At 39.4% G+C, this 25,829-nt stretch overlaps 1 protein-coding gene and 1 long non-coding RNA gene across 2 annotated transcripts in view; both read right to left on the bottom strand.

Annotated features, from left to right (window-relative positions):
* LOC136263735 (uncharacterized) overlaps positions 1–19,974 on the bottom strand; it is a 46,669-nt gene extending 26,695 nt beyond the window's left edge. The window contains exon 1 of the long non-coding RNA XR_010704768.1: positions 19,919–19,974. This is a non-coding gene — a long non-coding RNA (uncharacterized lncRNA). The remainder of the gene's footprint in view (positions 1–19,918) is intronic.
* Positions 19,975–22,789: 2,815 nt separating this feature from the next.
* Positions 22,790–24,004, bottom strand: LOC136246506 (uncharacterized). The gene has a single exon (XM_066037988.1). It carries the CDS (start codon positions 24,002–24,004, stop codon positions 22,790–22,792), a length of 1,215 nt encoding a protein of 404 aa, XP_065894060.1.
* Between the last annotated feature and the right edge of the window lie 1,825 nt (positions 24,005–25,829).

The raw sequence follows: 25,829 nt of genomic DNA, 5'->3' as shown, positions 1-25,829 counted from the left end.
AAATCTCGGCGATCCCTTATCCGATTGGAACCAAATTTACTACAGAGTTGCCCGCCAGCTAGGGGAGTGTACATTCCAAATTTGAAGGAAATCGCTACAGCCATTTCTGAGATACGAGCTGCCAAAGTTCGATTTTTTTTCTTTCTTCTTCGTCTTTTCGCACACTTGTAAAAATTGCTATAAAACGCAAATGCGTACTCCGATCGCCTTGAAATTTGACACAGTGAAAAGGGAGTCCAAAGGCGAACCCTAGTATCACATTTGGTGGAAATCTGATGAATGGTTCAGGATTTATGACCGATTTTCGCATAAAACAAGATCGATTTGTTGTCACGCCTACAGGGTAAATTGCTTCATGGAATGAGTTGAAAATTGCTATGTAGATGGAGTAACTATCGTAGGAGTACTTTTGGTGGTTTGAAAGGAATCGAGATAAAGACCATGGAGATATGACACAAAACCCAACCAGTGTCACAATTATGCAATCGATTTTTATGAATAAAAAAAGTATTAGTTTCAGTGTATAGCTGGAAAAATCTTCATAGAAAGTCCTTGCAGTAGTACAGAAGAATCGGATTACAAACCACTGAGTTATGATTCCAAAGCCAACTACGTGTAGCAAATGCGAGATAGAGATATTTAATAGAACAGTCACCCTAATAAAGCATTCAGCTAATTTATTTACTCCATTATAGAATTCTATTACATTGTAAGTTATTCTGTAGGGAGTTCAGCTGCAAACAGTTAATCTTATAGACAGTTCAGCAAGAAGCAAGTCATCCTATAGAGAGTTCAGCTACAAATATATCGCTGTAGTGATTCAGAAGAATCAGAAACATTACAAGTCACACTGAAGAGAGTTCAGCTATAAACAAGTCATGCACCCTGTAGGAGTTCGGCTACACTCTCTAGAGAGTTCAGCTACAAACAAGTCACTGTGGAGAGAGTTCAGCTACAAAGAAACTACCCTGTAGAGAGTTTATCAATACAAACAAGTTAACCTATAGAGATCAGCTGCAAACAAGTAACCCTGTAGAGATTTCAGCTACAGACAAGTCACTTTTTAGTTTATACAATGTTCAGCTACAAGTAGGTCACTCTGTAGAGAATTCAGCTACATACAAGTCATTCTGTAGAGAATTTTGCTACAAACAAGTCACTGTGTAAAGAGTTCAGCCACCAAAAAACCATCTGTAAAGAGTTCAGCTATACAAACAAGTTACTGTGTAGAGAGATCAGCTAGAAACAAGAGAGAGCTCAGTTAGAAGAAGTTACCCTGTAGAGATCTCAGCTGCAAAGAAACCCTGTAGAGAGATCAACTACAAACAAATCACCCTGTAGAAAGTTCAGGTACAAACAAATCACCCTATATAGAGTTCAGCTACAAAAAAAATCACTCTGTAGAGAGTCAGCTACAAAGAAACCATCCTGTAGAGAGTTCAGCTACAAGCAAGTTACCCTACAGTGAAATCTGTTTGAAACAAAAGATTTCAGCTACAAACAAATCACCCTGTAGAGAGTTCAGCTATGAACAGATCACCCTGTAGAGAGTTCAGCTATACATGTCACCCTGTAGAGAGATCAGCTAGAAGAAGTTACCGTCTAGAGAGATCAGCTAGAAGCAAGTCAACTTGTAGAGAGTTCAGTGACAAAGAAACCATCCTGTAGAGAGTTCAGCTACAAACAAATCACCCTGTAAAGAGTTCAGCTGCAAACAAATCAACCTGTAGAGAGATTAGCTAGAAGCTAGACATAATATAGGGAATTCGGTTACAACCAAATCACCCTGTAGAGAGATCAGCTACAAACAAATCACCCTGTAGAGAGATCAGCTGGAAACCCATCACCCTGTAGAGAGTTCAGCTACAAACAAATCACCTTGTAGAGAGTTAAGATACAAACAAATTACCCTGTAGAGAAATCAGCTACAAACAAATCACCTTGTAGAGAGTTCACTTACAAACAAATCTACCTGTAGAGATATCAGCTACAAACAAATCACCGACTTCTTCTAGCTGACCTCTCTATAGGGTGACCTGATGTCTCTGCAGGGTGACTTTTATCTTGCTGAACTCTCTACAGGGTGATTTGTTTGTATCAAAACTATCTACAGGATGATTTTTTTATACCTGAACTTTCTATGGAGTGATTTGTTTGTAGCTGAACTCTCTACAGGGTGATCTGATCTCTCTACAGGGAGTTCAGCAACAAACAAGTTACCCTACAGTGAGATCAGTTTGAAACAAGAGATTTCAGCAACAAACAAATCACCCTGTAGAGAGTTCAGCTATGAACAGATTACCTTGTAGAGAGTTCAGCTATACAAGTCACCCTGTAGAGAGATCAGCTAGAAGAAGTCACCGTCTAGAGAGATCAGCTAGAAGCAAGTCACCTTGTAGAGAGTTCATCTACAAAGAAACCATCCTGTAGAGAGTTCAGCTACAAACAGATCACCCTGCATAGAGTTCAGCTGCAAATAAATTATCCTGTAGAGAGTTCAGCTACAAACAAATCACCCTGTAGAGAGTTCAGCTAGATAAAAGTCACCCTACTGAGAAATCAGGTCACATCAGCTAGAAGAAGTCACCTTGTAGAGAGTTCAGCTACAAAGAACCCACTCTGTACAGAGTTCAACCAGAACAAGTTACCCTATAGAGAGATCAGCTAGAAACAAGTCACCCGTAGAGATTTCAGTTACAAACAGATCATCCTGTAGATAGTTCAGCTAGATACTAGTCACCTTGTAGAGAGATCAGCTAGAGGAAGTCATCTTGTAGAGAGATCAGCTAGAAACGTGTCACCTTGTAGAGAGTTCAGTGACAAAGAAACCATCCTGTAGAGAGATCAGCTAGAAACAAATCACCGTGTAGAGAGTTCAGCTATAAACAAATCACTCATCAGCTAGAAACTAGACACAATATAGGGAATTCAGCTATAAAAAAAGGTGCGGCCCCCAAAAGGCCATGGTGATAAAGATGTGAAATCCAAGGTGGCGGCATAGAAATGGCTGTGATGGTAGGTTAATGGTAAAAATTTCAATAACAACAATTCAGGTGAATTTGGTGCCGAAACACAAATTCACATGAATTTTTGTTATTAAAATTTAATGTGGTCACTATCCTTGCCTGGGACAACTGTATTCTGTGATCCTCTGCCACAATCCATAGCCTCACTTGTCTCCTGAAATCATCTAGCTCAACCACGATCTGTAGTTGATTGTGGTGAGTTGGTAGGTGTGCAAGGCCTCGACTGCTTTGGGTCAAGACATTTTACTTTTGATTAAAGGCCAAGAGTAACATTACAAAGTAGGCGACAAATACTTGGGCAGGCAAGAATGTTGGAGCAGGGCCAGCAAAATTGACTGTCCAAATTCTTGTTGCAGAAGCCATAGAAAGGAGACCATGTGCACACGGGAATCTTCCACCCCAAGGATACTGGCGCTTGAACTCGATGATGCTTATTGTTATACATGAATGCATAATACAATGTGTACAATTGAACAGTGCAAAGTTGAGTTACTTTCTATAAGCTGGGTGCTGTGTAGATGATGTCACTGAAGTGGAGGAAGGTGTTACATACTTGTGTATTGCAATGAATGTATGTGTAATCGTATAGAAAAAACACTGAGCTGAAATCACATTGCGTCAACACCATCACCAGGTGAGTCCTTGGCCATGCTCTGTGAGAAATAGAGGGCCAGTTTGTGGTCCTCTTCATACCAGATATGGAAGCATCCCTAATATGGGGCATACAGGGGTGTCAATTGCTCCCAAGTAAATTTGTACACCCTGTCGAACGGGTCATTGTTTGATAGTGATTTTTTAATTTTATTTATTTATAAATTTTTTTTTAGGACTCAAGGATATTTCTATATGAGTAGGGGTCGATTGGATAGTGTCTGCTTGATACTTAGCATTATTTGGAGAGTGATCGGCAATTTGACTCTCTGTGGGGAGTCCGATGCTTGAGACTTTTTTGATGCCACGTACAACTAGCTGAAGTCGAGGTGTGAGCTGCTCACTGAAAGATACACTTTGATAGTGGTGCGAGAGATGTTGACCTTAGCTAGGATGTGTGACAAATAGAATTACTGTTGATTCTGATGATGGCATTCAGGAGGTCCTAGATGTTTGCAGAAATGGATGTACTTTTTCTTTCCTGCAGAGTACGTTGTTATAGATGATGGGGCTAGAGCAAGGAAGTGATCAGCCTTGCTGTGGAGATAGGCTAAATGTGCGACATCCAGGGAGGGTGCAGGGTAGTGGCACACATCTACAGAAGGAGATGATGGTGGTAAACGATAAGGATAACAACATGATTACAGTGCTTGTGGGAAGTAAATATAGGTGGGCAGTTGCAATATATACAGCTTGGAGCAAAGACGCCAGTATGAGATTCTTGGTCAACATGCCAGGCATGCATGTACCGGTGTGAAATATACATATAAGCAACTAGGCCAGTGAATTATATAGGGCCCTGTCACATATGCAATGTGCATGACATATATCCCATAAATATTATGAGTAGGCTCATGCATGCCCAAACACATGTTATTTGTACATACATCATGGTTACATATACAGCTATATATATAGAAATAGAATAGTACATGGATACCAAGTGCGCTAGCGACATAGGTTCTGTTTGAAAAAATGTGGTGTATTCAGTGTGGCGTAATGCGGTTATGACTAGTAGCAGAGGTAACTGGGGCATCTGGATGACTTGGAGTGTCGGAGGAACTGAGGCGACATCTAGTCGAGCTGTGTTAGTGACAGAATTCGAGCAAGGAAAAGTGGAATTGGCGGTTGGTAAGCAAGTGGCTGTTGGCTGTGAGACGAGGAATTGTTGAAGCTTGTTTCTTGACAGCAGGTCTGCTGCCGTATTTTGGACTCCTGGAAGGTGTGAAACTGTGATGTGAATGTCATAGTGGGCTGTGAAAAAACAAAACCCGAGACATCTGAGAAAGTGCATCATTATGTTGTCTTTAGATGCACCTTTCCGAATGGGCTCCACGAGGCCAACATTGTCACAAAAGAGCTGTGCCCTCTTTCTACTCAGGAACCTGTCCCATACTGAACAGCTGAAGACGAATAGCAACAAGTTCCTTGGCCATTATGGTAATTGGCTTCCCAGGGGGAACTGGAAGCGTTGATCTCCAAATCCTGCACCACAGCCCCATGTGCCAGAGGCATCTGTCCGTATCCGGTAATCCAATGAAGTTTCCTGAGAGTGGTACAGAAAACTGATGCCATTTTGCGATGTGATGAACAGGTCCCACCAGCGTAAGTCGGATTTGAACTCAGTGGTAAGTCTGATCTGGTGAGACAACTTCTTTACCTTATTTATTATTTTTAAAGTAAATGTTAAAAATGGCTGACTGCTGCAGTTAATGTGCACTTGCAACCGAACTGCAGAAAACCACCCCATGATCTCTAGCCCTCATATGTTGTTACGCCTATGCCTTTATTAATGTAATGTGGAGAGCTGTTGATTTGGAGCTCCACTGGTAAATAGTAACTGTTGATTGGTGATGATGACAGATGTGAGGTGCTAACAATATATATATATAGCTGTTAAAGTATTGTCATTTGTTGTTTGTTTTTGTATCAGCAGAAGGGGTGCAACCTGAACACTTAGTGAAGCATGATGAAATTAACACACTTTGCATGCTTGACAACCATGAGGGTTTGAACTATTCTCAGCTAACTAAGTATTTAACAAGTAAATATTACAGTGGTGGAAAGTTAATATGTTTACCACAATATGTATGTGTGCCTGCATCACCTTTTCTTTATCTGCATAATAATACAAATAGACTGTAACACAACATAATATATACCATACCATGGCTATGCTGTTACTGTGTAGACTTTGTGAGCATGTGTAATGTAATGTTGAATGGTATAGCTCGTGTAACGCTATGATCAGAATTCTGTTATTATATTTATTTTTAAATTAATTTTATTTTGAAACAAATGTTAATGGCTGACTCTGCTGCCATTAATGTGCACTTGCAACTGAATCCCAGAAAACCACCTCCTGGTCATAACACAGTTAGAATTTTGAAACTAGCACGGTACTGTTAATCGCAGAAAACACTTTTCAAACATTTCTAAAATTTTCCTTGTAATTCAAGGTTTATCGTACCCCTTAATGGGTAGGAATTTTTACCTATAATGCTGTGTTTCAGAGCTTAATTTTAATGTGCCGAATGCACCCATAAGGGAAAATTCGGTCACATATGTCTTTGCTATTACTTACAGTCACTACTGTGTGGCAGAGGATGATAATAGCATGACCTTGCAATGGGAAATAGGCGGAAAAAACTCCAGCTGTGCATCATTGCATTGTTATACAGGAAATACACTACAGAAGTAACTACTACAGTAGTAAAGAATGATTACATGAATTCTAGGTTAGCAACTCTGCAGCCAATAATGTTTGGCAAACAAGACATCCAAGATAATTATCACGAGAAACTTTAGTTTAGGTTGGTTAGAGGCCAAGTGATATCAATACTTTACTATCAAGATGTGTAATCAGTTTAGATCTTCTAATAAAAATGTTTGGTAAGCAAGCTGCATTGACTACCACCCAGCACTACTTACTGTTTAAATTGGTTCTAATTGTCTACACAGAATGACAATCATTTTTTTTGCATAAAGTTATCATGTGATCTGTAGACGGTGATTGCTGGGACTAAGCACACTAACAGTATACCTGGGGGTTTACATCTAACCATTCGATTAGGTTAGTTTACACAGGTGAGTGTGTGTACTTATTTGTTTTGATCTGCCTGTATCCTGGGGTTACCATTCTAGCAAGTGACTCAGGTTATTTAATTTAGGAATTTGCTAGAAAATATGCTAGGGTAGCCATAACAATTAATACCCTTTTATGAAATAAACACATTGCATCATGGTGAAAGTAGGTATTACTTCAACACTAACTTACGTATGTATGGAGCCCTTGTAGGGGGAGACACTCGTTGTTGTCTTTCATTAATGAATGGAAGTCGACTCTTCCTTTGGCTGTTGCTCTTAGTTTATTTTCCTGTCTGGTGGGATGTTGTTCATTGATAACAAATCAATTCATTGCCATTCCATTTAGTCACTCTCGCTCTACTATCCTTCTGGTAGGGGCCTTAACTATCAGCCACCTGTCGACGCGTCTCCAGTGTTCTGGTAGCGATGTCATCCTGAAGTCACTGCTATTGATTCAGTAAACCACACGGTCTGTTGATTCTTCAAAAATGTCAGCAGGTCAGCACTAACTTCACCGAGGCACCTATCGCCAGGTCGCAATTGAGTCACTCTCTTGCTCTGGAGGCTGTGTCAGCAAGTCGATGTCTCTTGCACCTCTAATTTCACAGTGTCTCCGCAACTTTCGTGAGTAGCACTCCCTGTCTGGCCTTGAGTCTCACAAGAGGTAATGGCAGTGACAGCTGTGGTCGTCGTTGGGGTGGTGGCAGCAATGGTAGGGGGACGCGGCGGTGATGATCCGCCCGACGTAGACGCCACGGTGGTAATAGTGGTTAATCCTCCTGATGTCAATCCAGAGGGTGGTGCCCGAATGGCCGCTATGATTGTGGGGATGTCATTCGTTGTTAAGGGACAAGGCGTAGTCGTGGAATGTCGGCTTCGCTTCAGAGGCAGCTCCTTTGTGTCCTGGCTCTCTCCGAAGTTCAGGTGCTTGAAGGGGATTGGCAAGAAGCTGTAGCTTTCTTCCTCGGCATGGCATTATGAAGAGCAATTGCCGACTCATCTGATTAGTTGCACGTGTTACTGCGCATGCATCAGTATTCTAATTATAGCACTGATACTCTTATTGATGCCCTACTCTGATAGCCATTGGGTACTAGTATTTTTTTATCTGCATCACGGTGAGTATTACATCTGTTATAACATTAACTCGTTTAAATGCTTTAAACTTCATTTTTACAATTAACCTACCATCACAGCCATTTCTTGGCTGCCACCTTGGATTTCACATCTTTTTTCACCATGGCCTTTTAGGGGCTGCACCTTTTTTTACAGCTTGGCTGTTTTTGATTAGATTTATATAATTACTGATAAATCAAAAACAGTTGAAGTATTAAAATCTGCTCTGTCTTTTTATTCTTCCAGTGGTAAAGAAAAAGGATTGGGGTATACAAATACAAAAAGAAGTGATATCTAATCAAAAATAGCCAAGCTGTAAAAAGGTGTGGCCCCTAAAAAGGCCATAATGAAAAAAGATGTGAAATCCAAGGTGGCGGCCAAGAAATGGCTGTGATGGTGGATTAATGGTAAAAATTTTAATAACGACAATTCAGGTGAATTTGGTGTCATGGCTGTTTTTGATTAGATTAATATATTATGACGGGTGAACCTGTGCCAGAGGTTACATGTTTCAACCGAATGCATGCCACATGCCACAACTATCAATCACTGGCTTGAAAGTGAAGTGGTCATCATTCTTCCCTTTCAATTATGTTCAGTCCATTTCACAGCATTACAAATGAAGAACAGTAGGAAAAGTGCCTCTGCAATATAGTCACCACAGAAAATATGGACAATTCCCATTTACAAACTTAGGGAAGCAATCGCGCTACCATGAATTGACTTCTTGGGCTGTCAATAAAAAGAAATAGGACACAAAGGAGGACAAAGGTAAGTCAATGATGTATGCATTGCACGTGCTATAGTATTTGGCAGGCAGGCAGGCAGTTACTGTAGTCAACCGGCAGAAAATTCTTTTGAATAAAATTAATTTTGTAGCAATGTATTGGAAGATTTAGGGTTGTACTGAAGGAATGTGCCCAGGTTTAGCAGAGTGGTGGCTACATCACGAGGGAACTACTAAGACACAGCATAGTGTGCAAAGCATTTCGCCTTCTAGGGGGTCTGGGGGCATGTCCCCCCCCCCCCCCCCAGGAAAATTTAGAAAATTTAACTTTATGAGATTGAATTTGCTAGTAATTTTGACTGAAACTTCCAACACCAAGAAGTGGAAGAAGATACTCCGAACTCCCCTTAAATCTGCCCCTGATATAGACACTGTGATAAAAATGATGTTATGTTCATAACATGTTTAAATAATCTGTTATTTTATACAGCAATACAATACACTATCAAACAGTACGGTAGTACTGTTTAAGTAGGGTTTGCATCAAAGTGACATGCGCCGCCAAAAATACTGCCTTTAAAAACCAGCTTAGAAACTTCTTACGTGACGAAAATGACCTTTACGGAATAATATTAGTCCATCTAACATCAAATGTAGCGTTAAAAACAAGAAAATGCTTACTGGTGGCCGGAATTTTAAAATAATCGCCAAAACTTGAAATTTCGTCTCACTCACTCACGCACGCACGCACGCACGCACACACTCACTCACTCACTCACTCACTCACGCACTCACTCACTCACTCACTGACCACAGTCGCAAGCCTAGAGCCCAAACAAAGCAGCGCACGGTCACCATTTTACGCCACAACAACAAACTCACCTGTGGGATGTGCTTTGTGGAATTCCGACGAGTGTGCACCCTATGATGTCTTGTCTTTTATCTTCAATCAGGCTGCTTGTTTTCTTCTTCATCCAACGAAACCATATCGAGGCATTAATTTTCCATATCAACACTTTCTTTAAGCAGCATAATAGACGCCACAAAATTATTTAAGGCGCTTAGACTATGCTACTGTAAGGAGGTACCGGTACTCCACGATAGGTCACAACATCACGCCTATTCTTTATTCTACTATTATCAATCTATCGATTGAGACCACGATGACCACACCCCTTTTACGCTAGCTGTGTTTGTGACCACACACTTTCAAGTTGGTAGGCTGATTCAAGATACTCTAGTCTAATAATCAATCAAAACCACAATGACCACACCCCTTATTAGGCAAGCACACATCTTTGCAGGCTGACTCGAGATACTCTAATACAGCAGTCACCCTAATAAAACAGTCACATATTTATAGCTAGCTGTATGTTTTAACAAAAAAACTAAACAAACTAGTATATTAAAAATTATAAATTTAAAAATGAAGCAGGATTCCATGCGATAAAAAGTAGTGAAACAAGAGATGAAGCAATGGTAGCTAGCTCAGTGTTAAATCCCTACTTTGCTATGATATAACAATTATTTTGTGTTCAATGCCAAAGTAGGGATTTCCCACTGAGCTATGCTGTAATAGCTACCATTGCTTCATCTCTTGTTCCACTACTTTTTATCGCTTGGAATCCTACTTCATTTTTACATTTATAATTTTAATAATATAAATTACACTAGTAATTAATATTATTTGTTGATAGAGAGTTCAGCTACAAAGAAACCATCATGTAGAGAGTTCAGCTACAAAGAAACCACCATGTAGAGAGTTCAGCTGCAAACAAATCACCTGTAGAGAGTTCAGCTAGAAACAAATCACCCTGTAGAGAGATCAACTAGAAGAGGTCACCTTGTAGAGAGTTCAGCTACAAAGAAACCACCACGTAAATAGTTCAGCTACAAACAAATCACCCTGTAGAGAAAAGTTCACTCTGTAGATGGTTCAGCTAGAAGACACGATCATGTAAAGAGTTCAGCTGCAAACAAATCGCCCTGTAGAGAGATCAGCTAGAAGAAGTTACCTTGTAGATAGTTTAGCTACAAACAAATCACCCTGTAGAGAGATCAGCTAGAAGAAGTTACCTTGTAGATAGTTCAGCTACAAACAAATCACCCTGTAGAGAGATCAGCTAGAAGAAGTTAACTTGTAGATAGTTCAGCTACAAACAATTCACCCTGTAGAGAGATCAGCTAGAAGAAGTCACCTTGTAGAGTGTTCAGTTACAAAGAAACCACCATGTAGAGAGTTCTGTAATAAATACATGTATTATATATATATAATTTGCACATTTACTGATAAAATCAGAAATATTTAAAGTATTTAACATCTGCTTCATCTTTTCTTCTTCCTGTAGTAAAGAAAAAAAGATAGATTATACAAATACAAAAAGAAGTGAAATCTAATCCAAAACAGCCAAGCTGTAAAAAAAGAGTGTGGCCCTCAAAAAGGCTATGGTGAAAAAGATGTGAAATCCAAGATGGCGGCCAAGAAATGGCTATGATGGTAGGTTAATGGTAAAATTTTGATAAAGACAATTCAGGTGAATTTGGTGCCAAGACCAAGCGGCACAAAAATTCACCTGAATTATTGTTATTAAAATTTTTACCATTAACCTACCATCACAGCCATTTCTTGGCCGCCACCACATCTTTTTTCACCATAGCCTTTTTGAGGGCCGCATTCTTTTTTTACAGCTTGGCTGTTTTGGATTAGATATATATACCTACAAGCAAAGGCAATTTGATTATGGGCAAACTCCAGCTGTTGTCTAGCACCATTTCACATTCTGTGATAATGATGCAATAATGTGTTATGTAATATGTTACTAGTCTCACTGCTTGACAAATCTAATTATACTCAATATTTAATCATAATATTATCGTGAATGTAAGCTTGTCAATATATCGAATAGTATTATTTTCAGTATCACCCAGGACTAGTTTCAAGTTTAGATAGTTGTCATGCATGTATTGTCTAAAGCACCCCCATTCTTCTAAGCACTCCTCAGAGGTGCCACATACACATACATCATCATGCTGATACTGTTTATATAAATTTCTAATGTGATTTATTACCATACGTCATGAAAGCCTCACAATTTTGTTGTTCTTTTGTATCAGTATGTGTTGACTCCATTGAATGGTCACTCTGATCCATTTGCTTCCGGAACATCTTTTTGGGTCAAATATATCAAAAGCACTTATTATTGATTTGTCTTCAAATCTATTTTTAAGATTGTCAATCAAGTGAGCCATCTGATTGAGAATAGTTTACTTTGCTTTTCTTGAATAAAGGTTTGTATTGCTTCCAATCCAGCAGTACGAACTGCACTGTTAGCATAAAAATCAAACAACTGATGTATAATAACATTAAATTTCTTAATGTAGGGAACAGATTCTCCAGCTTGTGATGATGCCAAGTTCAGCCTATGGGCTGCACAATGTACACCAATGCTAGATGGTGTAATTCTCTTCTGTTGTGCAACTACACCATTCCTATACCCCACCATAGTCGATGCACCATCAGTTCCAATTCCTCAAATTTTGTTCATGTCAAGTTTGACATCATCCTATAAATAGCTACAGATGCGAGCTGAAATTGCATCTGTACTTAAACTGACAACTCTGTGTGTGTCACCTTCACCTTTGCTAGTTTCTGATCCTGATGGTCCAAGACATCAATTACCTTTAGAAATTGTGACTGCAGTTCATCAGTATCTTTTACAATGAATTACCAATTGTTCAGTAACTGTACAATCAGTACTTTCATCAAATATGATTGCTATGTGATCAGACTCTTTCAAGTTCTTTAAAATTTTATTTCAATTACTTCTGAAAGAAAAGGTACCATTTCCTGAATAGATTTACAACTGGTATATGTTGCATTTTTGGCTACTCGGATTTTACTCTTCACATGAAGACAAAGGAATTCTAAAAAATCTAAGGATGGTTCAAAATTGGTGGTGTGCGCAATTTTTTGTTTCACTAGAAAATATAAACAAGCAAATTCTTGATGAATTCCATCAGATGCCACACTAGGATTAACTGCACTAGCAATGCGTACTGTAGTAGCTGTTTCACTTTCTAACTTTACACTGTCTCTATGAGCTGCACTTTTATCGTGGTTAACAAAGCTTTGCAATCTTATCCTTGAACAAGGAGTTTTATTCCAAGTATCTCAATCATAGGGACACTTATTGTATTTCTGACAGAGTAAACAAAACATACCCACTTCCTTTTCATACCTCAGCCAGTGCTTTCTCCCTTTTAACCACTGTGTATTAAAACATTTCGATTGCTTGGAACAACTTGGTATACTACCACGTGTGTCGCTACTATCACTCGTAAAGTCTGATGTCACATCGTTACAAGGGTTTTCTTCTTCTGGCTCATCTTTTTTTTGTTTTCACTGTCATTGCTCTCCGTAATATAACCACGGGAATGCTTCGCAGGCAGCTTTAGTTAATTTAAAAGAGCCATTCAACAACAGCATGCGATAGCATTTCTTATATTTCATTCAAATAAATAGATCACACAACTGTATTTTCTAATTAAATAGTTTACTCTATGAAATGCTGACAACTCATCTTCGATCGTCTGAGAGTGACCGTCACTTACCTTTACCATTCCTAGATCTTATCAGCTCAGCTGCCCTTAGGATTTATGCGGTACTTTGTTTATTATTTGTAGTAAAACAATAATAGCTAGCTACAGCTGTTGTATTGTAGTACTGGTCAGTCAGCTTCTAGTAGTGGTTGATTTGTTTTCAGTACTAGTCGGTGCCGACCACTGCCGACTCATCCCTGCGTATAGCGCAAAACTTTAGTGGTGAAAAACAATGGCAAATTTAGAAAATTGTTCTTCCATTTGCCAAAGTTTTACCACGTGAGAAGTTGAGTTAGAATGGCTGGTATTCTAAAACTGTGCTGACTTTGTCATCATCCTCTCATTACCTTCACTGAATCTTTCTGATCCTGATTAGCCACTTGGTAGAAAAATTCCAGCCAAAGTTATTGAATTGGCTAATATGAAAGTTATAGAAGTGACTAAAGTGCCACATGGCTACTCACCATATCTTTCTTCATCTTACACCAATTGGCAATAATACAAAGTTGGTAAAAAAGCTGCGGAACATGGCGTAATTGTTTCTTATTAGGTGAAAATATAAGGATCCTCCTCTCACAGAATCAACTGTAAGATGCCACAAAGGCTTGTATAAGGACACACTAAAGTCTAAGGTAAAATCAAAGAAGGCAAAGGATACTGATAAGGAGCAAGAAGAGGTAAAACAATTACCTCACAAGAAAACAGGATGACCTCTACTTCTAGGGGTTGAATTAGACACCCAAGTACAAGAATACATCAAAGATATAAGGAGGCAGGACTTAGCTGTTAATATATTGGTAGTCATTGGCAGTGCTCAGGGTATTTTGATGTACAAAGATGCTAATCTTGCAAATAATGAAGCTGAAATGAATTATCGAAAGACTGGGAAAAATACTTCAACTGATTTACAAAAGTAAAACAACTTGATGCCTGCCTCAGTATAAATTTCCTTCTATTTGGCACAAAGCTCACTCAGATAATTATTGGCCTAGCGAATTCAGAATGAAAAAATATGTTGAGAAGATAATGTATTGATAGAGAAAAACTGAACTGAAATTATCACCGAACCAAGTTCCACTGCTCATATCAAAACGTAGACCCATTTTTTCTATACTTAAATTGCTTGACAGTTACAACATCAGTGTTGCTTTGCTCCCTGCAAATAATACAGATAGATTACAGCAACTTGACTAAGGTAGCAAAGGATTTCTTGTGCTCTAAGTTCCAAGATTGGTATGCTAAGCAGCTGTGTTCACAACTACAGGAAGGGTCAGAATTGCAAGCAGTAGATTAGAGGCTATTCATAGTTAAGCCATTAAGCGTGGGGTGGATTGTGACCGTGTACAATACCGTATAGTCTAAATATTTTTTAGGGGTAAATTTCCGAGACTAAGCCTGAGATAATAAAGAATGGATTACAAGAATCTGGAATTATTAACTGCTTAACTTCTGCAGATTTCCTTGCATAAAAGACGGTTTAGCGCCTGGCACCCTACATGTAAGTTGCAACTTTAACATTTGATTAATAAATGACTAGTGATTATACTGTACTTTGTTTAAAAACAATGCATTTCATCGTAATACAGTGTAAAAGATCGAGAATGAAATTAATTACAATAACTACAATAATAATAATTTTTGCCACCAGTATCTATAGTGCATTTAGCAATGTTATAGATGCGGGAAAGGGGAAAGGCGTTGTTTGTTAAAGCAGTTGCTCTCATAGATTCTTGCTTCAGCTGAAATTTGTTCAGACTTATCCCAAATGCAAGAGCTGTTACAAAAGCTATGGCAAAGACACTACAGTCAGTCCCTCCCTTCGTTTTTGAGACTGTGCAACTGTTATCTTGAGCTTATTCAATCCTAACTGAAACAAATTGGCAATGGTGTGTTCTGTTTCCTTGTCACAGTATTGAAACAGTGAATCGCAAACTCGAATTTCACCAAGCTGACAATTTAATGTTGTGGCAACTATCCAGTGGTGTCTTCTTACAGCGCATGATTTGGGCTTTGTTCTGGAATGGTACAATATCAAGCTTGATCTGGTCGGATATGTTGAAGTCAAGTATGTACAGTACAGCTCAAATATAACTTCATAGTAAATGTGTGTCACGTCGATTGCTGCATGCATGAGCTGCAACATGCACACGCAGCTTGCCATCATGCACACGTGTGAAGGCTCTGCCTCATGTGTGATGCGTGCAGTGCATGTTGTCTGTATAGCACACATGTAGCTACTCTAATTTCACTAGTATAACATTGAATTAAACTAAAATGTGGCTACAGCAAATAGCTATGTACAACATAGCTAGAGAATGTGTAGCTACGCATAAACATCATTGTGCCATGGGTAATGATACCTAATCAGTTGCCTGTGATTCATGTATGCTGTGTTCTTATGAATGTCAGACCTAACATTAGCTGAATAAGCTGTGGGGACAGCATAAGGATTGTGACAGCTGTCTGACTCAAGTTCACATCAAAGTTTCTTGCCAATTATTGGGTCATTCCATAATTATCTGTGCATCATGGTCATGTTGCACCATGCACACTTAAATATATGGAGTTTAGGTTCTCCAAAGTGTTGAAACGCAGAAATGCCAATGTTGATGCCAACAGCATATAGCCTCAACTGCTGCACTGATGTTTTACACTTCTGTAAGATTGATAGCGGAGCATTTGTGAAAGGTTTTATTGCCAATGCAATGTTTCAATGGTCATTCGCCAAAATTTTATGCCACCAACAGTTTGAGCTATACGGTATACCAAATTCAACATATTTAAAAGATAATGGTTGAAATTTACAAACAGACAGATTTAATGACTTAAAATTTGCACCATCATGAGGGATCAGCAACAGAGCAAAAATGTTGTCCAAGATTTCAGGATCTCAGATTTCATTGAGATCTCGGGATTTCTCTGAGTCATATAGATTCAAGATTGCATATAAATTTCAAGATCTCAATGAAATTTTATAGGATCTCGCTAAGATTTCACAGGATTTCTCAGAAAATTTCAATGTGCATTTATAGTACTGTATGCTCAACTGTATGCAATAGCTGATAGTTAAGAAGTTGCAAATAAAATGTAGTTATAATTTGTACGAATCTTCCTCCGAGTGTTCCTGGTTCCCTTACCCTCTGCTTACTAAAGTCTCATCTTAGTTGCTACAAGTTGCCTACTTCCTTTCCAAGTCCTCCTGGGCTTCCTTGAGAACTTCCCACTCGCATGCTTGTATTGGGCTATCAGTTACTGTTACTCTCAGGCAGTATATCCATTACTGTGCCTCGTAGCAAGCTTTGCATTAATCGTAGCATAGGTGGCGGAAAGGGGGGATGAAGTCCCCCTCACAATGATATCGTGCCAAAATTATCCTTCCTGGAGTGGGGCTGAAAACCATGATAAAGATAGATATACTTTAATAGAATGCTTAAATACCCTAATAGAGCAGTCAAGGTTTTCATAAAAGAACGTGTTTTTAAAAGTAGTAAACAAAAAAGTTGTCTACAGCGAGAATCAAACCAGGTACTTCTTACTGTGAGAATTGTTGTCATACCACTCTACCAACTGTTTCCAGGTGGCTAAAGGATGTTTTGTACTGCTTATAAATGCTATATGTTCATTAACCCTGTGTCGACAGTAAAGGCTTTGCCAAAAGAGGGTTTTGTTAACTGAAAAATAGCTTGGTGTTTTAGTTAAAATGCCTCAAATTGTACCTATAAAATTAATTCTGGTGAGTTTTGAGACATTGTGAAAGCCAGTTTCTACAGCCCCCAGACCACCTGCCACCAGAGATTCTATACTCTGGTCAGTCCCCCCCCTCACATCAAGTACTTCCTCCACCACTGGATTGTGGCACAAGATCACATTGCAAAATTATGTAGCTGTAATGTCCATAATTTTACGGAGATGTTACACTATTTTATGGAAATTTGTTGGGATTTCGGATCTCAGATTTCAAGCAAGATTTCAGTGATAAGTGTCCAAGATTTCACCCCTGTTGCAGACCCCTCGCACCATTGTGTTTGCCATGAATAGGGAAATTAATTACTGGGTAAGTTTTTCCTGGTATTACCTTTCTTCACTCATCTTTCAATCTCCTTTTCCTTTAATTATAGGTAGTAGCTATGTGTAGTCTGTAGTTGTAGTAGTAGTTGTAGCTAGATAATGTATGTACATTGTTGTTGTTGGTTTCTTCAATCACAGTGTGTATACCTTTCTTCACTACATAAAAAGATGAAATTAGTGAAGAAAGATGTATCACGTACAATTGTTTCAATGTGATGTAAACAAATGCTCATACATTGCGTATCCTTGGGTCTACTACAGTCAAACAAAGATTATTGAACTCCTCTTGAGTAGGCGAACGAGACGATATTCACGTTTTTGTCATTTGACCCTTTCTTTACTAAAAACAAAGCATTTACGGAAAATACACAAATATTTTCACCGATTGTATTCAATGCTATATAATGTAAATTTAGGCTTGTGCAATTATGTTGGGTTTTCACAGATCCGATCACATATTTTACATATATACAACAAAGTTAGTTTAATGCTTAAGTGTCACCTACAGTACATATATAGAGACATATTGTAATTACTACTATGATTATTCTTGGTGAAATTTGAAGAAGAGTTACTAAAATTTAGAGAAGAAATGTGCTTTATTAGGCTTTTAACCCCTTAACGGCCACTATTGCCATAAGGCAACATGGCATCATATCTCACTCAAAGAATAAACTTTAGCTTCACTATAACTTGTAAAATGCGTTTCATGGCAAGATGCACTAGTACTGAAATGGACACACCAATAAAGTTCCTGTTTCTGAGACAACCAGATCCTTCCTGGACTAGTGCGCGTTTATTATGTAATAGCGTAAAACATAACCTTTTATAATAGGCAAATTAAACCATTCTTCGAATTGAAATCAAGTAGCTAATAGCAAAAGTGTTATACGTACATCGATGGAGACAGGTAAAGTTGACAGTTGGCTGCTTTATCCCAGACGTGGCATGGTGGACATGAGTGCAGATACGCATGCACAGCAGCAGAAATGGGACAAATCACAAAGAAACTAGCTGTGGAATGGATTGCACTGTAAGTAAACTGTATAGAAAGTTCTTTGGAGTGCAATACACCTTAGTAAATAGCTAGTTGGGATGCCGTTGTTTGGTCAGGCTGGTTTTTACTGAAGTTTAGACTTTGTTGTTTAAAAACTTCGTTGCGGTTACTGTTATGTAAACAAAAACAACACAGTCAATCTCCTTAGTATATCAAGTATTCAGATATATGGTTACTAACAAGTTCTGTGCATTGGACGGTTAGTATGATGCGATTCGGCAATTTGGCCAGTGGTCACGGAGAATTTGGCCGTCAATGGGTTAAAGTTATCCACACAAAACAGCCATTATTAAAATTTTTTAGCATTAACATCATTGCAGCCATTTCTTGGCCACCACCTTTGATTTCACAACTTTTCACCCAGGCTTTTTAAGGCAGTGCCATTTTTTCACAGCTTGGTTGTTTTTGTGTGGATTTCACTCCTTTTTGTACCTTATAAGATCCCAAAACCAGCCTTTTGCTGACTTTGAGGTTTGTTTTCACCCACATTTCTTCTTTTCTATGTAGATACAATGATGATTATTGAAGACAGACTTATAAATGTATTTCATTGCATGATTTAATTCATTATTTGATAATATTATTGTAATACTCTAATAGAGTGCACATTTTTTTGAGGACTTCTAATAGAACATACATAGAATGTTCTAGAACAATCTATTACTTCTATTGGTAGATCTATGAAATTACAAACGTTTGATTATGAACAGATTTCAACTAGAAATTTCATTTATAAAGCAGAAATTAAGTGAGGTGATCAGCCAAGGTAGCAGTGGTTCAGTGGTTTAGGTTGCAGGTGTTAGGTATGGAGGTCCCTGGTTCGAACTCTGGTAAGTTGTTTTTTTTTTTCGACATTTTTTGCACACCTTTTTTACCCTGCGGTGACTGTTCTATTAGAGTATCTTGATCCCATGCTTAGTTTTTGCTTTATAACTTTGTCGCTGTAACTCTATTGCTATTCAAACTATCAAAAGGCACTGCTACGATGATCAGCCTATCTATACACCAATTTTCAAGTTATTTCTATACTTGGTTTACCTTGTAGCCGTGACAGAAGTTTGATCTTTTTTTATGTGAATAAACGCTCATAACTCCTTGAATATTACTCAGATTCACAACAAACTTAGTACGTAAATCCACCGTTACACGCTCTTCATTTGTGCCAAAGATTGTGGCAATCAAGTTACACATTTGCATTTTATAGCAATTTTTGTAAAGTGTGCAAAAAGAAATCAAAGCCCCCGTAGCCCTCATACGGCATAAGAAAAAATGAGGAAATTAAAACGAAATTTTGAACGCCCATATCTCACAAATGGATGTTGCGAATTTAATCAAATTTTCTGTGTGGCGTACCCTACTTGGGGGACAGCTATAATGCAAAAATGGTGTGCTTTGGAGAAGGTGCCATGGAGGTATGCACACATGAAAAAGTTGTTTTCTTTCTTCCTTTAAATATACTCACGGTGTGGTCGCCGGCTTTCTTGGCCGCACGACACACTGCCGTGTGTCTTGATCTGTACAGTACACGTGTACTTACGGGGCACACATATTTATTATACATGTGTATGCACACAACCAGTAACGTACTGCAACAGGTTCATCATCAGGAGATGGTGTTCTAATAGTGAATCAAACACAGAAAGTAATGGTAGAAACATACATACGTACATACGTACATACATACATACATACATACATACATACATACATAGGAAAGTAATATAGCACACATTTGATAATGTTTTGCTATGCAGGCATACAAGCAAAACCTGTTATGTTGGCACATTTCTTAAATTCTTTTGCATTAATCATAGAAGTAGACTGCCAAGGTTTCAGCTAATTATCTTGACTAATAGTCTTGAAGTTATGTATACCACTAGACAGTTGGAAGGGCAAGAAGTTTGATTTGTACAGCAACTTTATGGCAAATAAATTACAAAAGCCTAATTACTCATGCTTAATTCATGACTGAGACAGGTTAAAGTTTAGCATATCGTTAAGGTGTAACACTTTTCCTATGCACAAAAATAGAAATGCAATTGACCTAAAAAAACGACTACGTTCTACTGCATTGTAAATAAGTACACGCAATTCATGTACACTTATATGTACACAAACGGTATTCTTAGTCTTAATAAGCAGGCAGATCTAAGGTTATTAATCAAAGCTTATACTTTCCCTGCAAACTGATGCAATTAAACCATTTTATGTTGCATGCATTTTTGCCATGAGTACTATAATGTGTTCCACTAGGAAATACATGCAATTTTGTCACTGAGACAGGCTTTTACTCAGGCAGTCACAAACATAAATGTTATTGCTACAAACACGACATGCTTATAAAAGGCATATATATGAAATTAACTACAGTGAAACCTGTCTAAGTTGGTCACCTTCAGGACAAAAACTTAATAGGTTGGTGGTTCTTTAGAAAGGTTGAGTACTGTATAAATTTCTCATTTGGGGAAGTCAAAGTCAGAGAAGTGGCCTACTATACAGGTGCCCACTAAGATGGGTTCTATTGTACCAAAAACACATCATAGGTAATTTCACAAACATGTGGGTTTTCAGAGATATGTTACAATGTTGTGGTCCTCAAAGAAAATGATTAATACTTCTAGGGCTAGGCCTCTAAACTTCTCAGACTCTGGTTGTATACTTACATATGTAACTGTCTCAGCAAAAACCCAACTTATTCGCACAAGCATGTGTATTGACAAAGTCGAAATAAAAAAAAAAGTAAAATTACACATGCTACAAAAAATTACACTAGCTTTTGTCGGGCCATTACTCAAAGAAGAAATACTAAAACTATAATACACCATTGTTTTGGTCTGCTCATGGAGAGTTCTAAAATTCTTGCTTTGTTTCTGTAACCCCAATGGTATGCATCTCACGTACGTTTGTTTGTGGTGTGGTAAACATAAGCAAAATCACCGTCATTTCTTCAACTTAATTTTCGAATAGCTCAGGTCATGTAATAGCCGCCTGCTATTCGGAATTATATGAGGAGGTTGAGGTTGAAATATTAACATGTAATTGCAATTTTTCCAACCACTGACAGCAAGTTTGAAAACAAAAGAATACACACATGCGTACAACTAACAAAAAATAGCTGTCCATCAGTATATAAATATAGAGTCATACATAGCACTCCGGCTTTTTTTGAAGCTTGTAAATAAATATGAGAGAAAAACCAATAACTAATGTAAAGGGGCTTGAGGTGGGTGGGATATGTTGATATTTCAACCTCACCCTCCTCATATAATTCCGAATAGCAGGCGGCCATTACATGACCTGAGCCATTCAAAAACTATATTTCGGAGGGCTCAGTCTCCATATCAACATGTGATTTTGAAGAACCAGCCGCCAAAACTACTGATCCAAACTCAGCAGAAAATTCAGGTTTATAATAGAATTTCTGAAAAATACCTCTACTAGACCAATCAGCTGCTTTCAGGATATCCTCAACTGCTAAGCCAGACATGGCAGCCTTAGAGGTAGCAGCAGCCCTTGTTGAGTGGGCCTGAAACTTTGATGTATCAACTCCTGCTTTATGCAGGCATGACTTCAACCATCTAGCAATGGTACAAGATGTGACAGGTCCGTGTTTCCCAATAAAAGACCTAAATAGGTGATTTCTTCCAGAAATAGTACAGAATTTAGCAGTTTTTCTCTCATATACTTTCAGTGTCGCCACTGGACAAAGGCATTCATCCCCTTGGAATGTGGGAAAGAAAAAGCTGACACTATGATGTGAAGGTCTGAATTGTTTCAAAAGATGAACAGGTGTAAACTTTACCTCTTCAGGGACGAAAAATCTGTTGTTAAGATCCAACTCTGCAAGATCAGCCCCTTGACAAGGTCGGGTCAAGGCAAACAGCATTGCAGTCTTCACTGTTAAATCTTGTAAAGATAAGGAGTTAGTTGGGCCTTGCTTCTTAAATAACTCCAGCACTAGATCCACATTCCACACATTTTCATACTTAGGTCTTGGGGGTCTCTCATTAAATGCACCCTTCAGTAGTCGGCAGACGAGTGGATGTTTCCCAACTACCTCACCATCAATTTTCTCATGGACTGACGATATGGCAGACCGATAAGAGTTCAGTGATCTATATTTATATCCTTGATGAAATAAGTCAGCTAAAAAGTTCACTGCATCAGCTACAGGACCCCTAACGGGATCCCTACCCCATTCCTGACACCAACTATCCCACCGTTTGAAGAGAGATTCATAGGTTTAAGTTGTCTTGCTTCTCCATGAAACTTTCAACAATAGTGAAGCCTTTGTTGAAAGGCCTTCTGAACTGCAGGAACTCCTGACAATGGCCATATGACTAGTTAAGGAACTCCTGAAGGCATTATGAATTCCTGCTGTGTTGGTGATATCACTATGTCCTCCTGAATTGGGATGATGAGTGGGAATCCCTCCAATAGCTGCAGTAGGAGAGGATACTAGGGTTGACTCCTCCAAAGGGGTGCCACTAGAACAACTTTGGCTTTCTCCCGCTGAATCTTTGCCAGGGTTGGTAATATCAGACACCAAGGAGGATTGGCAAAGCCCTGAAGCTGGCTCCAATTCTGGGTGAAGGCATCTGTGGCTTCTGCTGAGGGGTTGGGCCTCCAACTGAAGTATCGAGGCAGTTGATGGGTGAGACGGGATGCAAACAGATCTACCTCCAATGGACCCAACGTCTTGTTGATCTGTAGAAATATTTGGGGGTGGATCATCCAGTCGCAACGATCCCGCACTGTTCGTGATTCCTCATCTGCAACGATATTCTTCTCCCCTGGGAGGTGTTCTGCTATCAGGAAAATGCTCTTGTTCATGCACCATTTCCATATCTCTGTTGCTACTGCATTCATGGGATGGGAGTGGGTCCCCCCAAAATGATTGATGCATGCTCTGGCTGTTATGTTGTCTGTCCTGATTAAAAGGTTGATGTTCTTCCTGTCCTTTGCAAAGGATTTCACTGCCAAAAAGGTTGTTGTTAGCTCCAAGCAATTGATGTGGAGTGACTGTTCCTCTACTAACCATAGCCCCCCTGTCCTCATCTGTTGATCCTTCAGTGTTGCCCCCCAGCCCAGGCGTGAGGCATCTGATTCTATTATCAAGTCTGGGGATTTTACCAGCAGAGGAGCACTGTTGAACCTCTGGGCCTCCTCTGCCCACCATGCAAGCTCTTGCTTGGCTTCTTGAGACAGTTCCACCATCTGGTGGTAGCTCTGTTTCACTTCCTCTATGGAAGTTGCAAGTGGAGCTACTCTGTTTATCAGAGCCTGTAACTGCCGGTGATAGAGAGGGCTCATACGTATTGCCTGTTTTTCTGCTGTTGTCATCCCCACAAAAGCTGCTAATCTTTGTACTGTCACTTCTGATCTTAGGAGTAAGCTCTTGGCCTCGTGTTGGATTTTGCTCAGTTTTTCCTTGGGCAGTGAGATAGTCATGTTGACTGTCGAAATAAGCAGGCCCAGGAATACCAACTCTTGGGTTGGAATCAGTTGTGACTTCTTGTAGTTGATGGTTAGCCCTAAGGACTGAAACAACTCCTGCACCAATGTTAGCTGGTGTGTCAGGGTCTCTTGATTGTTGCAGAAGATGATCAGGCCATCGAGATATATGATTAATCTGATGCCCCTCTCCCTCAGGAAAGCCACTACTGGTTTCATCAGTTTCGTGAAAGTGCGAGGGGCACAAGAAAGCCCGAATGGCAGGCAGTGGAACTAGTAGGTGATCCCCATCCATTGAAACTGGAGGAATTTCTGGTGAGTAGGATCTATTGGCACTAGAAAATAGGTGTCCTTTATATCTATCTTTGTCATCCAGTCCTGGTTCTCCACTAGGTCCTTCACCATATGGAAACCTTCCATCTTGAAGTATTCCTCCACCACAAATTTGTTTAGGGCTCTTAGATTTATTACTGGGCAGTAGCCCCCATCTTTTTGGGAACCACAAAAATATGTGAAATGACATTTCCCTGGCTGGGTTGCACAGCTGTTATCACTTGCTTCCTCAGCAGTGATTCCACCTCTGATGATATCAGTAACTGCTGATCTGAGGGGAACATCATTTGTGGTGGGACAATTGTCTGCACTGGTTGTGCGACCAGAGGTAACTTGAAACCCTGTACTGTTTGCAACACCCAAGGGTCTTGTGTCAGTACAGCCCAATTGTCCTTGAAGGCTTTTATGCGCCCTGCTTGTAAAAAAGTTACTATATCACTATATCCCTCTTTATTGAGGGCAGTATTGTATTTAAACTGAGAGTATGATGACAATTTTTTATTATTTTGTGACAATCTACAACATGTGAACCATGGTGTATACCTACATCTATTTCTGTCCTTGGACGTTTGTTCCTTGGTGGCTTGAGCTCTGGGCTGGGTGATTGTATCTCCGGTTGTAAGGATGGTGTTGTCCACGACCACTTCTGAATCCACCCCCATGACCGGTTTGGTAGTTTCGAGGGTGGTAGCCTGAAAAACTCCCTTTCTTGTCATCAGCCTTGTTAAATTTCCTCATGGCTTTCTGTTGATCCACAGTGGCATTGGCCAGCTTAGCGAATTCCTCGCCAAACAGCATAGGTGCTGCGGATTGAAAGTTTTTTCTGTCTTCAGCCATGAACTTAAATTAGGGAGGGATTCAGCTTCAATAGTAGCTTCTTGCGTCATATGCTGGTGCACGTTACCCATCAGGCACAGCGCCACTTGGACTGAAGACACCGCCTTTTCCGGTGACAACTCCCCTGCCTCTGCACTTTCCAGAATGGCTGCCAGTGGAGAGACAGCATCTAGCCAGAACTGTTGAAGCTGTGACAGATAACTGTCCACCTTTATGGCGTCTGTGGGTAGTGTTGCTTTCAAGACTCCATCAAGCTTAGGACAGCGGATCTGGTCACAGTCCGGTACAACGATTCGCTTTATACGAGCAGTGCGATCATCATTATCCATGGTCCCAGAAAAAGCCGTCTCTAAGAAGGCCTTCGTCGCATCTGAGACCTTGACAAGTCTACAGCTGGTTGATGGCTTCTCTTCAGCCAAGGTCTCCATTGGCTCAGGTGGCTTCTGTTGCAAAGCGGTGACTTGAGCTTGTAGCTGCGATATCTGCTCCATCATCTTCTGTAACAGCTGGTTAGTTTCTGAATCCTGTTCAGTCATCATTGTACTAAGCAGAATGAAAGGAACTTGGAATTGTCAAACTTCTGTCAGAACGGAAAAAAAGCCGGAGTGTTATGTATGACTCTATATTTATATACTGATGGATAGCTATTTTTTGTTAGTGTATGCATGCGTGTATTCTTTTGTTTTCAAACTTGCTTGGAAAAATGGCAATTACATGTTGATATGGAGACCAAGCCCTCCGAAATATAACTGCTTTCATAGCCGTATGCATAAGTGACTACAAGGCTAACACTATACCTTGGCTGATTTGCTAATCCATGGTGAACATTTTAAGCCAAACTCCAATGTTGCAGACTAATGCAAACGGAAGATAT

Source organism: Dysidea avara, chromosome 1, assembly GCF_963678975.1.
Source record: "Dysidea avara chromosome 1, odDysAvar1.4, whole genome shotgun sequence".
Classification (NCBI taxonomy): domain Eukaryota; kingdom Metazoa; phylum Porifera; class Demospongiae; order Dictyoceratida; family Dysideidae; genus Dysidea; species Dysidea avara.
This window is presented reverse-complemented; position numbering and strand designations above follow the sequence as displayed.

Excerpts from the sequence above, each read along its gene's own strand:
- LOC136246506 (XM_066037988.1), bottom strand. The coding sequence starts at position 24,004 with ATGAAACCAGTAGTGGCTTTCCTGAGGGAGAGGGGCATCAGATTAATC.